The sequence below is a fragment of the Bufo gargarizans genome, chromosome 5, assembly GCF_014858855.1.
Source record: "Bufo gargarizans isolate SCDJY-AF-19 chromosome 5, ASM1485885v1, whole genome shotgun sequence".
Classification (NCBI taxonomy): Eukaryota; Metazoa; Chordata; class Amphibia; order Anura; family Bufonidae; genus Bufo; species Bufo gargarizans.
Genome location: NC_058084.1, coordinates 49749231 through 49764254, shown reverse-complemented (window position 1 = coordinate 49764254; position 15024 = coordinate 49749231). Strand labels below are relative to the sequence as shown.

At 41.6% G+C, this 15024-nt stretch overlaps 1 protein-coding gene across 1 annotated transcript in view; it reads right to left on the bottom strand.

Moving 5' to 3' along the window:
- Positions 1-11600, bottom strand: part of ANGPT1 (angiopoietin 1) — a 326519-nt gene extending 314919 nt beyond the window's left edge. The window contains exon 1 of the mRNA XM_044294293.1: positions 10919-11600. Coding sequence (XP_044150228.1) covers positions 10919-11236 — 318 coding nt within the window. The 5' untranslated portion in view covers positions 11237-11600. The remainder of the gene's footprint in view (positions 1-10918) is intronic.
- Between the last annotated feature and the right edge of the window lie 3424 nt (positions 11601-15024).

The window sequence follows — 15024 nt, the reverse complement described above, 5'->3', positions numbered from 1 at the left end:
TCCCAAATACCTTTCATTAGTTATAATGGCTCATTTTGTCTAGGGAGCAATCATTAGGAGAAATAAAATGGCCGCCGTCCTATTAGTGCACACAAAATCTGTCCTAATCATACAGGAAGAGAAGCTACTTCACAAGACTGAGGTAAACATCTGCCTCATCTTCCTCTCTGCTCTACTTGTCAGGAATCATGATTCTGAATACAGGTAAATTTCTGGGGGAATGGAGAAGATGAGGAGACATGAGAGGAAGGTGAGGTGTGGCTAATGAGCAGCAGCACTTGTTTACAGTCTCCATTACCACAGTAACACATTACCACAGCCTGTCGTGTCCATCCTCTCTGTACTTCATGTCTCCTATGAACTAAATTCCACAGAGATTCAGCTAAAGTTCTTATCATCTGTATTCAGGTCATAATCCCTGACCAGTAGGGCAGAAAGGAGGATGAGTTAACTCTTTACCTCAGTGTTGTGAAGTAACTTGTCCTCCTGTGTGATTAGGATAGGTTTTGTGTGAAATAATAGGATGGTGGCCATTTTGTTTCCCCTGATGATTGCTCCCCAAACAAAATGAGCCTGATAATTAATGAAGGTATTTGTGAATATATTCATTATAAAGTAATATTTAAGTATTTTCATTTTCTTAATTCCAGGAAAACCCCTTTAAGGAAGTTGCGAAATGCAGGTTATCAATTAGTTCTGAGTAGAAATCTGAAAATCAATTCTTTAGAATCAAAATTCCGGATTTTTTTAATTTTTATTTAGATCCATCAGGATCCCTTATGAAAAAAATGAGGGTAAATGTTGATTCTAAGGAAATAGAGATAAAAGAAGAAAGATTTTTCAGGCACTCAGAATAGTTTGAATGTATGTAGACTTTCTTAAAATTAATTTCCATGTTGATTTGGAAAAATAATACCTGAATCAAACTTTACGAAATTAGCTCTAGTTCTGAGTCATTTCATTTCAGAATGGCTATTTATTGATGGTCTACTATCCAAAAATGTTGGGACTAGTGTTGAGCGCGAATATTCGAATATCAATTTTTTTAGTGAATATCGGCACTTTGCTAATTCGCGAATATTTAGAATATAGTGCTATAAATTCGCTATTTCGAATATTCGTTATTTTTTTTTATTGTTATATTTTTTTCTTTCCCACTTCCAAAAGTAGTTCTTACCTGTCCTTAGGATTCCTGGCTGCTCCAGTCAGTGCCCGTTGCCGCTTCTGCCAACTTCCGTGCTCATGGAGCATCCCCATCACCATGGGAACAGTCTCCATACTAGAATGTACTGTCGGATTTGAGAATTACGTTGAAATCGCAATGCAATTAATATAACTTGAATTAATCGCATTGCAATTTCAACTTAGACCCGGTTTACTATGGTTGGCTTGGTAGAATTAGCGAATATGACAAAAGTATTCGTCATATTCCTCAAAACGAAGATAACAAAGTATTCTCCATCTTCGTTTTAGCTCGATATCCGTCAACTTCGCTAATTCTAGCAATCAAATAGGAAAGTTGACTATAGAGACAGCTGTGTTTAATTCGCTATGTGATTATATTACTTTTTTTTTTAATAAATAAAATAATTATAATAATTATCAAGTATTATAATTATTCTATTTATATAAAAAAAAAGCAAAGTAATATCAATCGCATAGCGAATTAAACTTAGCTGTCTCTATAGTCAACTTTCCTATATGATTACTAGAATTAGCGAAGTTGAGGAATAGGTAGCTAAAACGAAGCTGGAGAATACTTTGTTATCTTCGTTTTGAGGAATATGACGAATACAGTTGTCATATTCGTCATCTTCGCTAATTCTAGATATCAAACCAATAGGAAAGTAGCCTTAAGTTACAATCGCAATACGCAATTATTTAAATCGCATATTAATCGCGATAACTAGAATAATGACAAATATTCGATTTTGACGAATATGAAACGAATATTCTAGCGAATATTCGTGAATTTCGTCGAAATCGAATATGGCACCTCACGCTCACCACTAGTTGGGACTATGGTAAAAAAACAACTCAAAGGTGTCACTACAGTATTGCAAAAGTTGTACCTAAAGAATATTTTTATTTTATTTTGAGGGGTTCTGTGTGGTGCTTTGGCTTCTTCACATTTTCCAAATATGTATTTCCAAATATGTATTACTGTGGGGACTTTTCTGGGATTAGTATGAATGCTTTCAATCTGTGTATTTTAGGGCTATAGAAACTATAGGACTTTCTGTTCCATTCTTTGGTATTAGTCAAAAAAGGGATGTAAATGAGCTCTTCACAAGCTCCACCTCTGATGCCACCAGATGTAAGGCAGCTATCCTATAAGTCAATGTTTGACCCTTTAAATAGGCCTTGAGACATGACATGGATATTAAATAAGTCAGCATCTCATCTGCAGACATCTGTGTCTGGGTGATTTCCCCTCATCTGTGCAGAGCAGAGAGTACTGGCTTACCTGGGTGAGAGTATTTGGGGGGTACTATCTCTCCTTGTCGATTAAGGTGCTCTCTCCACAAATCTTGGTATTAGTCATTCATGCATGTGACCAGTAATCAAGAAACTGTTGAAATCAAAGCTGGTCATAGAAAGACATTGCCATTCCTATTGACAGGTTCTGTGTGATATTGCATCTCAGTCCCATTCACTCCAATGGAACTTGAGCTTCAATTCCAGACGCAACCCATGGAAAGGTTTTGTGGTGTTTTTTTTGAGAAAATTGGGTTATAAAAGAGCAGCAAAAAGGTCACAAAACCTACAGTATTTGTGTACCTTCACAGTAAGGCTGTATCTGTTCTTCACACCAGTTATTCTGCATACAGGGGTGGACAAATTTGTATCCCAGAGTGAGGATTTATTTGTCAAGTGGATAGAAGATGGAAGTGAGCACGTAAATACCTTCTGTATTGCAAATTTAGACTGGCCATACAGTTTTGATTAGTGTTGGCTGAACATCCTTCAGACCGCACCCCATTCACATGCATGGCCAGTTGTTCTCAGTGAGCTGACAACTATCTGTCCTGTTCCCCATATACACATGCATGATTGGCTAAGTGTGCATGTGTCCAGACTGGATAGAAGGGGATAAGCCACTGGGCATGTTCAAATCCAACATCTAACATGCGTGATCCTTCTTTCCCCCCTCTTTCCTTGGGAAGGGGGGGGGGGAGAGTCAGAAGGCCTCCCATACATCACTGGGTTCATCTAACATTTATCAGTAAGGCAAGCTTAAACCCCTGCCACTCTTACCTCCCTTACCTCCTACCTCTCAGTAGAAAAATCCTATTCAACTAGGCATACTGGCTGATAGGGTTAAAATGATGCAATAAGAGGCTTCAGTGCACCAAGGGGCATGCCAGTACTGGCAAGCTGAGCTACACTGAGGGGCTGGATTCCACCCCTCAGTGCACTGGAGCCCTCATTTGCATAAAAAGTATTTTTTTCAGGAGCACCAAATCTGATTTTTACAAAACAGGTATTATTTTAAGCAGCAGGATCTACCCTACCAGGTAGTTTAATAGGTTTGATCCTGCTGACTGGTTCTCTTTCAGATCAAAGTGAATGGGCATGTCAAATTTTAATAGCCCAATTCTTCTTCCCCCAATATGTACTATCGGTGAAATTTTCCCGTACTCAATAGATCAGGGATGTCAAACACGTGGCCCTCAAGCTGTTTCAAAACTACAATTACCAGGATGCCATTATAGCTGTAGGCTGTCCAATCGTGATGGAAGGTGTAGTTTCACAACAGCTGGAGGATCACAAGATTGACATCAAAGACATAGATAATCAACAAGTCCTACCAAAATCATCAGGTTTGGCCGACAACAATCCAATGTCTATAGCTACCAATAGCTTGTGTTTCACTATATATATATATATATATATATATATATATATATAGCAAAGCGTATATAATTTTTTTTATACATTTGCATAATGGTAATGCTTCTTTGTACAATCATAACTGTGAAGGGAGAGTTATGTTTGGGCTTCCCTAATGTTTTTTTTTAGCCATATTATACCATGTTTCAGCTGTACAGCTAGATGCATTTCTCTAAGAAGCACTGTACCAGCACTGTACTACTGTGACATCCTATTATGTTTATTTTCAGCTCTTGAGCTCACAGAACAGATAAGGAGGGATAAATGACACTTAAAGGGAACCTGTCACCAGTTTTATGGTGTCCTAACTAAGGGCAACATAAATAAGTGACTGATTCTCTTAGCAAAATGCTGGGTCACTTTCTTTAATTGACCCAGTCCATCTGCCAACATCTTGTATTAAAAAGCTCCAGCTGATAATGATGAGTCATGAATATTTATGAGCTCCTGACTCTCCCCGCCTACCTGCTGCTGATTGACAGTTTTTTTCCATATGAATCAGCAGTAGGTGGGCAGGGGAGTGGCTATAGCTTCTGAATTCAAAAAAACGCTGGACTCACTGACATCAAGCTGGACTCAAATCAGCTCATTAGCATGTTGCATCTTTGTGTGTATATTATGAGGTAACCATCTGACACACCAGTAAGTGAATACATCTAAGGTACTTTTTTAGTAGTTAATGATTGTATATAATTAGTTAGATTATATTCAAATATCCACTTGAGAGGTTCCATTTAAAGACACACAGGAGGCTCATGTGATGTCAGAAGCAGCGTAAAAGATGTCCTTTTATCAGACTAAGGAGCTTAGCTACCTCTGACACGCCCCTGACTTCTTCTCTTAGCCATCTAAGATCCGTCTTGTTACCAGGGACGGATCTTATATGGACAGCAGGCAGGGGACTGCAGCTTAGGTGGAAGACTTGAGACCGCCTAGTGGCCATGACTTTACAGGCATGATCCAGGCATATTTTTAAAATGAAGTGATTTGGACATTTGCTATTTACACCATTCTCTATTAAAATAAATTGTGTGAAAGTAGAGTAACTCTTTAATATATATATCAACTGAAAAGTACGGTATGTCTCCAAGGTAACCCTCAGTTCAGATCCTACAAATGAGCAAATAGACAAACCCTCAAAATAACGATACAATGTAGAACAGATCATGAAACAATGTATTGATTTCTAGAATATTTTAATCCACTTGCTCCTCAATATGATTATGATTTCAGATCCGTCAAAACAGAAGTAGAAGGGCCAAGAAAAACCTAGCAGATGCCTGGTGGTGTCCTAAGAGCTGATGCTTCCAGACACTGCGGGGCTCAGCATGGAACGGCTTCCAACAGCAACAACCACCGCAGATCCACTTGATGTAAAATGAACTGACAATCCCATCGCTCCGGCGTCCAAGCAGCAAGAAACCTATTATGCTCCAAGTGGCGGGACGGGTGGATATTCCCTAAAAGCGCCCTGCACCATTTGCTGTCAGGATAAAGTAAACACTTTCATTTACTGCGATGCCAAATCTTCACTTCGTGTCATGGCAGACGTGTGGAGCTGTATAAACACCTCGGCACAGTCACTTCCTATGGTCCGTTCCTTGAAGTGCCAGTCATACAATGTTGTGACAGTTTTCATCACGCCAGCTTATAAACACAAGCGGACAGATCAAACAGCATAACCCTGGCGGATCATTTTCAATTCATAACAAGTCAGATGGAGGTTTTCATTATACGGGGCTTAGACACAACAACACGCGATTAATGCAAATGAAACTTCATGTATGACGACCATTGATAAGGGTGAACCTCCAGCTGTGGGGTTCAACCCCCGTCACTTTGAAGCAATTTTATTTCTAAGAAAAGCTGAAATTCCCACCGAGTTTAAACTTCTAGATTGTTGTGTGAAAAAAAGAAAATAAATCATAACCATCAGAGCAATCACAGCGGCGGTCGCCCAACTTTCCTAAAATCCAGAAAGGCAAAGCTCCTAGTGACACAAGGGTATGAGATACAGGTGCCAACGATGGGTATTATTATGTAACGACTGAATACTATGTAGAGTCAGACTGAGGGATCTACTGTATCAACTCAACTGTCAGTATGAAGAATGCCTAGTGATCACAATAGAAAGATGGATAGATGGATAGATAGATAGATAGATAGATAGATAGATAGATAGATAGATAGATAGATAGATAGATAGATAGATAAAAATATGAGATAGATAGATAGATAGATAAAAATATGAGATAGATAGATAGATAGATTGAACATGGATGGATATTGATATATACTGTAGATACAAAATAGATAGATAGACATGAGATAGATAGACAGATAGATGGATGGATGGATAAGAGATTAGATAAGAGATAGATAGACAGACAGATAGATATGAGCTTGATAGATAGACAGACAGATAGATATGATAGATAGATAGATAGATAGATAGATAGATATGCCATCAGAAGGCATCTGTATCACCTTAAAGCACCAGTGACCGTCTGGCTTAAAATCCTTGACACCATCATCGCTGCAATCCTCCTGTATGGCAGCGAAGTCTGGGGCCCAGACATATACCCAGATCGGGCAAAGTGGGACTCTGGGCCAACAGAACTATTCCACCTAGAACTCTGCAAACACTTTCTCCAGGTCCACAGGAGCACCTCAAACAGCGCCCGTCGAGCAGATTTGGGGAGATTCCCACTTTACTTTGCTGTCCAGAAGAGGGCGCTATCCTTCAGAGCCCATCTGTATAGCAGCAGTCCCAGCTCCTACCATCACAAAGCCTTGTTACACTACAAGAAGCCCCAGAAAAACAAAGCACCCTGCAACAAGTCACCCAAACCCAGCCTGCCCAAGCCACCAACCAATACAGCCTGGCAAAGGGGGAAATCCAGAGGATGATATACAAGAGCAAAGAAGAGTATATTAGCGTCTGGAAGAATGACATACAAACATCACAGAAGCTGACAGTATACCAGGGCCTGCAGAGAGAGGAAATAGCTGGCCCTATAGCTGGAGAAACTCTCCAATCCAAGAGACTGACAGATCCTGAGCCGGTACAGACTGAGCGCCCACAGCCTGCTCATTGAATCCGGGCGTCACCGACAGAGGTACATGCCCAGGGAGAGCAGACTGTGCCAGCAGTGCGACCAGGAGGCCGTGGAGGATGAGGCTTATTTCCTGCTGCGGTGCCCCAAATACTCAGCAGTGAGGAAGACTGACTTCAGGAGACTGTCTGATCTCTGCCCAGACTTCACCTCCATTGAGGAGGAAGAGAGACTCTCTATACTGCTGGGAGAAGAGGAGAACACAGCGGCCATAGCAGCATAATATATTACTGCCTACCATGGACTGAGAGGAGCCTGATATACCTTGGACTCCTTTATCCCCACCCTGGACGTGTCCCCACCTCCCCCAACCCTACCCAATTATTTTCCACTTGCTTTGGCAATGCTACAATGTGTTTAGTCCTGCCAATAAAGCTTATTTGATTTGATAGATATAAGATAGATAGATAGATAGACAGGTAGATGGATAATACATTAGATAAGAAATAGATAGATATAACATGGATGGATATTGATATATACTGTAGATAATAAATGGATAGATAGACATGAGATAGATAAGAGATTAGATATGAGATAGACAGACAGATAGATGGATATGAGCTTGATAGATAGTTAGATAGATAGATAGATGATAGATAGATAGATAGATAGATAGATATATGATAGATAGATAGAAAGATGATAGATAGAAAGAAGATAGATAGATAGATAGATGATAGATAGATAGAAAGATGATAGATATAAAGAAGATAGATAGATAGATAGATAGATAGATAGATAGATATGAGATAGATAGATAGATGATAGATAGATAGAAAGATGATAGATATAAAGAAGATAGATAGATAGATAGATAGATATGAGGTAGATAGATAGATAGATAGATAGATAGATGATAGATGATAGATAGATAGATAGATAGGAGATAGATAGATAGATATATGATAGATAGATAGATAGAAAGAAGATAGATAGATAGATAGATAGATAGATGATAGATAGATAGATAGATAGATAGATGATAGATAGATAGATAGATAGATAGATAGATAGATAGATAGATGATAGATAGATGATAGATAGATAGATAGATAGATAGATAGATAGATAGATAGATATATGATAGATAGATAGAAAGATGATAGATATAAAGAAGATAGATAGATAGATAGATAGATAGATAGATAGATAGATAGATATGAGGTAGATAGATAGATAGATAGATGATAGATGATAGATAGATAGATAGATAGATAGATAGATAGGAGATAGATAGATAGATAGATAGATATGAGATAGGTAGAGAGATAGATAGATAGATAGATAGATAGATAGATAGATAGATAGATGATATGGATAACACTTAGTGACACTACCATTAGGTGGACCATGAAGCACAGGGGAGGTTTTTTACTTTCATGTTCTAGTTTAAAATATTAAACAAACATTGTGCTGAGATGAATAAACTCTGATATGATAAACGATGTTTAGTATTAAATCCTTCGGAAAGGGTTAAATGTCCTGTATGGTCCTCGGCTGCGGTGAATATAATCTGGTTACAGTTAATTTTACAGGTCAAATGTGTCTTTTAAAAATTCACAGATGCAAAGGCGAGAGGGAAACCAAATATTTTCTTGACATGTTGGGTCAGCTTGTGATATCACATGAGGGCTGCGGCGGTCGGCTGTTCCTCGGCATTAGGAAGGCCATTATCTCTTTATATAAGGATCGCAGGACAGATTTCCTTCAGGATCCCTCATCAGTTCCTAAGACATGACACCTTCTGGGGCCGGAAGTATTCTCAGAGTTTACAAGCAATATTCTTAGATGTCCAAGCAGAGATCCCAGCAGGTCCCTAGTGGCCACCAGAAAACATGACTGTGTGATAGGCGAGCCATACTAGTAACAAGCAGGAATCAGTGCTAATACAGCAAAGACATGCAGCAACAAAGCTAATAGCATAAAATAAGCGACGTGACCACTTGTACCTCCACATGTACCACCTGATACACCACCACATGTACCACCGCATACACCACCACATACACCACCACCACATGTACCACCTCATATACCACCTTATATTCTACCTCATACACCACCACATATACCACATGTACCACCACATGTACCACCTGATACACCACCACATCCACCACCACCACATATACCACCTCATACACCACCTCTTATACCACCTCATACACCACCACATACACCACATGTATCACCTCATACACCACCACATACACTGCCTTATGTACCACCACATACAGCACCTCATATAGCACCACATAAACCACCACATGTACCACCTCATACTGCACCTCATATATCACCCCATACACCACCACATGTACCACCTCATATATCACCCCATATACCACATGTACAACCCCATACACCACCACATTTACCACGTCATACACCACCACATACACCACCTCATATACGACCACATACACCACCACATGTACCGCCTGATACACCACTTCATACTCCACCACATGTACCATCTCATATACCACTACATGTACCACCTCATACACCACCTCATGTACCACTACATATACACCACCTCATATCCCACCACATACACCACTACATGTACCACCTCATACAGGGTGTATAGGCAGATAGCAGACTCCCTCCCAGTACAACAGGGGTACGATGTGTGGATGCAATGTCTTACTAGAGAAGAATGTCACATACAAAGGTCTGATTGTAGAAAACTGTGGCAGAGTTCATTTACATGCCACTGACCTTACTCGCCACCTCATTAGGAATGTTGTGAAATCATTACACCCCGTTCTTCTGATAGGACCTGTCACTGATCCCAGAGCAACATGGATGGCAAGGCTAAAAACAGACACAGGTCTATCAAGTTCAACCTATAGATAGGAGAAGTCTAGGAGATGATAGATAGATATGAGATAGATAGATAGATAGATAGATAATAGATAGATAGATAGATATATGGATAGATAGATAGATATGAGATAGATAGACAGATAGATGTAAATGTACATGATTTTCGGCTGTAGCCGCCGGGCACTGTGGTATCACCATGTGTCGCGTCACAATACAAACCCTATAACACTTCACCTTTAGATTCCCGCAGAATCAGACACATAGATAATACACAGATAATGGCCGCGGTTTAATGCAACTATAACAAAATAGTTTAAAATAGCGTCACCTCTGGTGCAATGCTCTGCCTCAGGCAACACCTTGTAATCTCCCCTTGTGTTGTGCCAAATGACAAACCCTTCTCTGCTACATTGCGGTCACTGATAACTGCTACATTATACAGATAATCCTATGTATACAAGATGATCCAAACGGCACATATTTGACTACACCTATGTGCAACCTTGAATATTAGAGACTGTACAACGCCACGGCCAATGGCGCTGCTATATCCTCATCTCAGTAACTATTTGATACATTGTATACCCCAACGTAACATTCTTTACAGAGATACAGAGAGCAAGAAGTAAAAGCCAGAGGTGTCATTTTGCTTTCGGAGGGGCTGCGTCCTTTTTCTGCAGCTCACCTGGTGACATCCGCTGATCACCGGGGACCCCCTGTGTGAGCAGCTTTCCTCCAGAGCAGCCCCCCCTTTCCTTCTCACTGCCTTGTCCTGAGCGGCTGACTTTACAATGAGCCCCCTTCATCCAGCCGTTAGATCCTGCCCTGATTCTACGTCCCAGGTATGTTGGGTGACATTTGCTCAGGGTAGCAGCTCTATATATAGAGGATAAGACATTCTTTATCATCGCAGGAGTCAAATATAGCGCCCCCCGTTTATATACAAGGACAAGACACCAGCGAAACTTAAGAACAAACTCCGAGCCCTGTTATCCTTTCTCCCGTTCCGGGAACGCACTATTATTAGCACCCCCAAAAAAATAGATGAAACCTCTTAAAGGCACGTCACTTACTTTTTGCAGCCATTGAGTGTAATTTTCCATCACATGTTCCAGACGTTGAATTTTTTGGGACGGGAAATCCTGATCCATTTGCGGCGCGTCCCTCTGCAGAGCGTTGGCATTGTACTGGTCGGCGGTGGCGGTGGCGGCGGCGGTGGCGCCCTCGCGACAATTCCCGTCGTGTTCAGGAAGGAGAAAAGTGTAAGTGCACTGCCCATGTTGGATGCGACTGTATCTTCTGCCGTTGCCGTCCGTCCCTTTCCTTGGCACGTTGCACTCCGTCCAGGCAATCAGTGCAAGGCAAAGGGCGAATAAAAATCCAGATGCCATCCCCGTGTTGCAAGAAGAATTCTTTTTCCCCAAAAAAAATAAAATCTGAAAAAAGAAAAAAAGTGAAGTTTTCCCTTCGAAGTTCTTCGAGAAGTCTGGAAAGAGCCAGAAGGAGAAACGTCCAGCTGCACAATTTGATTTCACCCCTGCGATATCTTCAGCTCCAATAGATATATTTAGTGCAGGGATCTATTGTCTATCCTCATTTGCAGTCTAAAGATTAACCAGTCGGCTGCACACATGGAAAGCCCTGGTCCCCCTCGCCTGTGCTCTGGCTGCAGCAGCTCTGTGATTTCCACTCAGACCCTCAGAGTTTTATGAAGGCATTCAAGCTGGAAGCAGCCTAAGAGATGGCTTGACAGGAATTCGAGTGCGCCCCTATGCAAAGCGTAGCTGGTGGTTTGAGGAGGAAGATATCAGTTTACAAAAGTTGGCTGCATGCACCACCTCAATCAGGCTTATTCCTCGCAACAACTAACAGCCCCAGACAAGCTCTAGGAAAAGGCAGCCTGTCCTCGTCGGCCGATGACAACCTAAAGGTTGACGGGATTATTTTTGTCTTTTTTTTTGCAGGTAACTACCCAACACAATGGAGGTGAAGGAGACGCAGTGAAACAACGAGGGGAAGGGGGGCAGCGTGAATCTACTGCGGGTCTTATAGATTAGGAGTTCACAGACGGGCATTTTTAAAACAATTGATTTAATAGACAATGAGGGTGGCGAGGTGACATTGCTCCTGTGCGTCACAGAAAATGTGACAAAACTCAAAAATTTGAGACTTCACAAGTGTTGGGTTTTCAGATATTCTGGATTGTCAGACAGTTATCAGGGGTAGAGAATTTCCTCGCTTAGATTGATAGCCTGGTCATCAATATCAAATCGGTGGGGGTCTGACACCTGGCACCCTCACAATCAGCTGTTTCTGGAAGTCAGAGGAGTCAGAAGCATAAGGTTGCGTATAGTGTTGAGCGAATCGAACTCCATTCGATCAGAATTTCAGGGAAAATTCGATTCGCCGCAAAGGCAAATTTCCTCGTGCTTCGTGGTAGTGAATAAATTTTTTTCCTGAATGGCGGTAAAAAAATAAATAAAAATCCCACCTCCGTTTGAGCGTGAAGAGCCGGCTGCCATAGTCTTGATTGAAGAACTCGCATGACATCACCACACTGGCCGACGTGATGTTCAATCAATCAAGAAGGCGGCGGCCGGCTCTCCACGATCAAATGGATAAGGTAAGTATGATTTTATTTTTCTTTATTATTTTTTATTACTGTCAGATGCCACGATCAGCTATAAACACAGCATCTGAGGGGTATAGTGACGGGGAGCAGCGCAATCGCCGTTCTCTGTCATTGCACCCGCTACTTACAAAGAAATGTGCTTCATGACAAAGTCATTCATCACCAAGATTTTATTTTTGTAAAATTCGGCAAAGCATCCAAATCGAATTTTCCAATACTTAACTCATCACTAGTTGTGTCTACTGTGTATAGGTCGGGTACTGCATCGCAACTCTCAATCAGGTGAATGAGAGCTGAACTTCAGTACACCGACGTCGGCAGCCTTCCGCCCACTGTAAAATTTCCATCACCGGTGGCTGCCCAAAATAGCCAATCGGTAAGGGTGCCTGGTGTCTGATATTTATGACCTATCCTGAAGATCAATATTCTGGTTGTCCTGAGGTTTAAACTTATCGGCTATCCACAGTAACGGTGATAAGTGTCTGATCAGTGAGGGGTTGACCACTGGGACCCCCCTGATCCATGAACGTTGTTCCATATGAAAGGAAAGGCTGTTGAGCATGCACAATGCTGCCCCACTCATCTCTATAGGGTACAGCCCTCAGCTATCTCCAGCAGACCGTAGAGGCGAATACAGCAATAGCGCACGTGCTCCACCACCCCTATAGTCATATGGAGGGTGGGGGTCACAGGAAGAAAAGTCAGAATAAAAATGTAATCCTTTTCGTATTTAAAAGCAGCAGTCAGAGCCATAACTAGACTTTCTTTCATCAGGGGCAAAGATTCAGTTTGCAGCACTAGACTGGCTGTTGGCGACCCCCTTGGCGTTCAGCACCCAGGGCACATGCACTGGTGGCTCCCCCTAGTTATGCATCTGGCCACCATGGCTCAGTAATTAGCACTGTTCACACTCCATTCACGCCTATAGGACTACAGAAATTTGCCAAGCCAAGTGGTTATTTTTAGAACTCCCATAGCGGTGAATGGAGAGTGGCTGCTCTTGCTCAGTGCATTCTCCAACACTTTGGGGGTTCTCAGAGGTGGGACCTACACCTATCTGACATGTATGGCATATCCTAGCAATATGCAACCAATGTCTGATATGGGAATACCCCTTTAGTGCTGATATGTGAATATAACCGAACCTTGCAACGTTGAAGCCCTGGCTTTCATCAACTCCATGACGTTTGTAGGTTCTCCTGTGTTTGCTTGGGTTTTCTCTGCCCCTTTCCCCAGTACAAAAAGAAAAAAAATATGTAGCGATTTATTGGTTTGGTATGAAATGGACCTCATAATTTATGTGTATGACGTTCATTAGCAAATTAGATTGTGAGTCCTACCGGGGAGAAGACTGATGTCAATGGTGACAGCATCAGTAGAGCGCTGGGCAATATATGAGGCTGTATACGGTAAGCAAGTGGAGAGAAAGTAATAGTACGACCAGATGGCGCCAATGGCCACATGATTTTACTGCTAAATTGTAATTGTCCTTGGCTGCCACCGATAGACAACACCTGCCGCCCCCCCCCCCCCACCGATCAGCTGTACGCAGCAGTGCGCAAGTGCCATCTCCCTTCTCTCTTCCTGCTCTCCATTGTATGTCTATGGTACAGGAAGAGAGAAGAGAGACGGAACGTGCTCACTTCCTTAAACAGCGTATCGGTGGGGTTGCCGGGTGTGAGACCCTCGCTGATCTGATATTGATGACCTATCCTGAGTATAGGTCTTTAATAGAAAAAGCCCAGGTAACGCCTTTAAGGGCTCCAATTTCTCACAATTCTCTCACAGACACCTATAGCACAAGCAGTACCAGAGTAACGTAAAGGCCTTATTTCTTAAAGATGGTCACCTGGCGACACTTATCCTGGGATCCATAGTACATCACAATCAGCAGCACTCCCAGCCATCCACATGTGGGCTGTAAGGCATGTTACCAAACCTGGGTGGATCCTTCCCAGTAATTACTGGATATTATACTGAAGTCTGCATGTTGTTATCTTTGCTAGACTACTCATCCCAACATCCCTACTCGAGCCAAAAGAAAAGATCTGTACGTTATTTTGCAGTTGCGAGCTACAAAAACAAGTTGTCGGATTATCAGACTTATTGAATTCTTATCTGTGCTGTGACCCGGGGCAAGAAACGTAACTCTGGCTAATGATACGAACGCAACATTCTGCAGGATTAATAAGTCAGTAAATACAGTCACAGCCAAAAAGAATCCGGCCCCAAGAAGGAGCTGGTGGAACTGAAGGAACCTTTGTATGTGTGACTGTAATGATGATATATGGAAGTAACTACAATACATGCAGCATTCATTTCTGTGTTGGTCATCTCCATTTTCCTGATGCTCTGCTGTGTGCTTCTTGAGAGTTCAGTTTTTTGTGCTTTTTTTCACGTTTTTTTATATCGCCGCATGCTGAAGGTGAGTCCTTCTGAAGACTAGAGTCAATGGGGGAAACACCTGAATGTAATAAAACCAGAGATACATGTAAATGCATTCACATAGAGATCCACAGAGATCTTCACCGAGTGTTGAGAGAACTT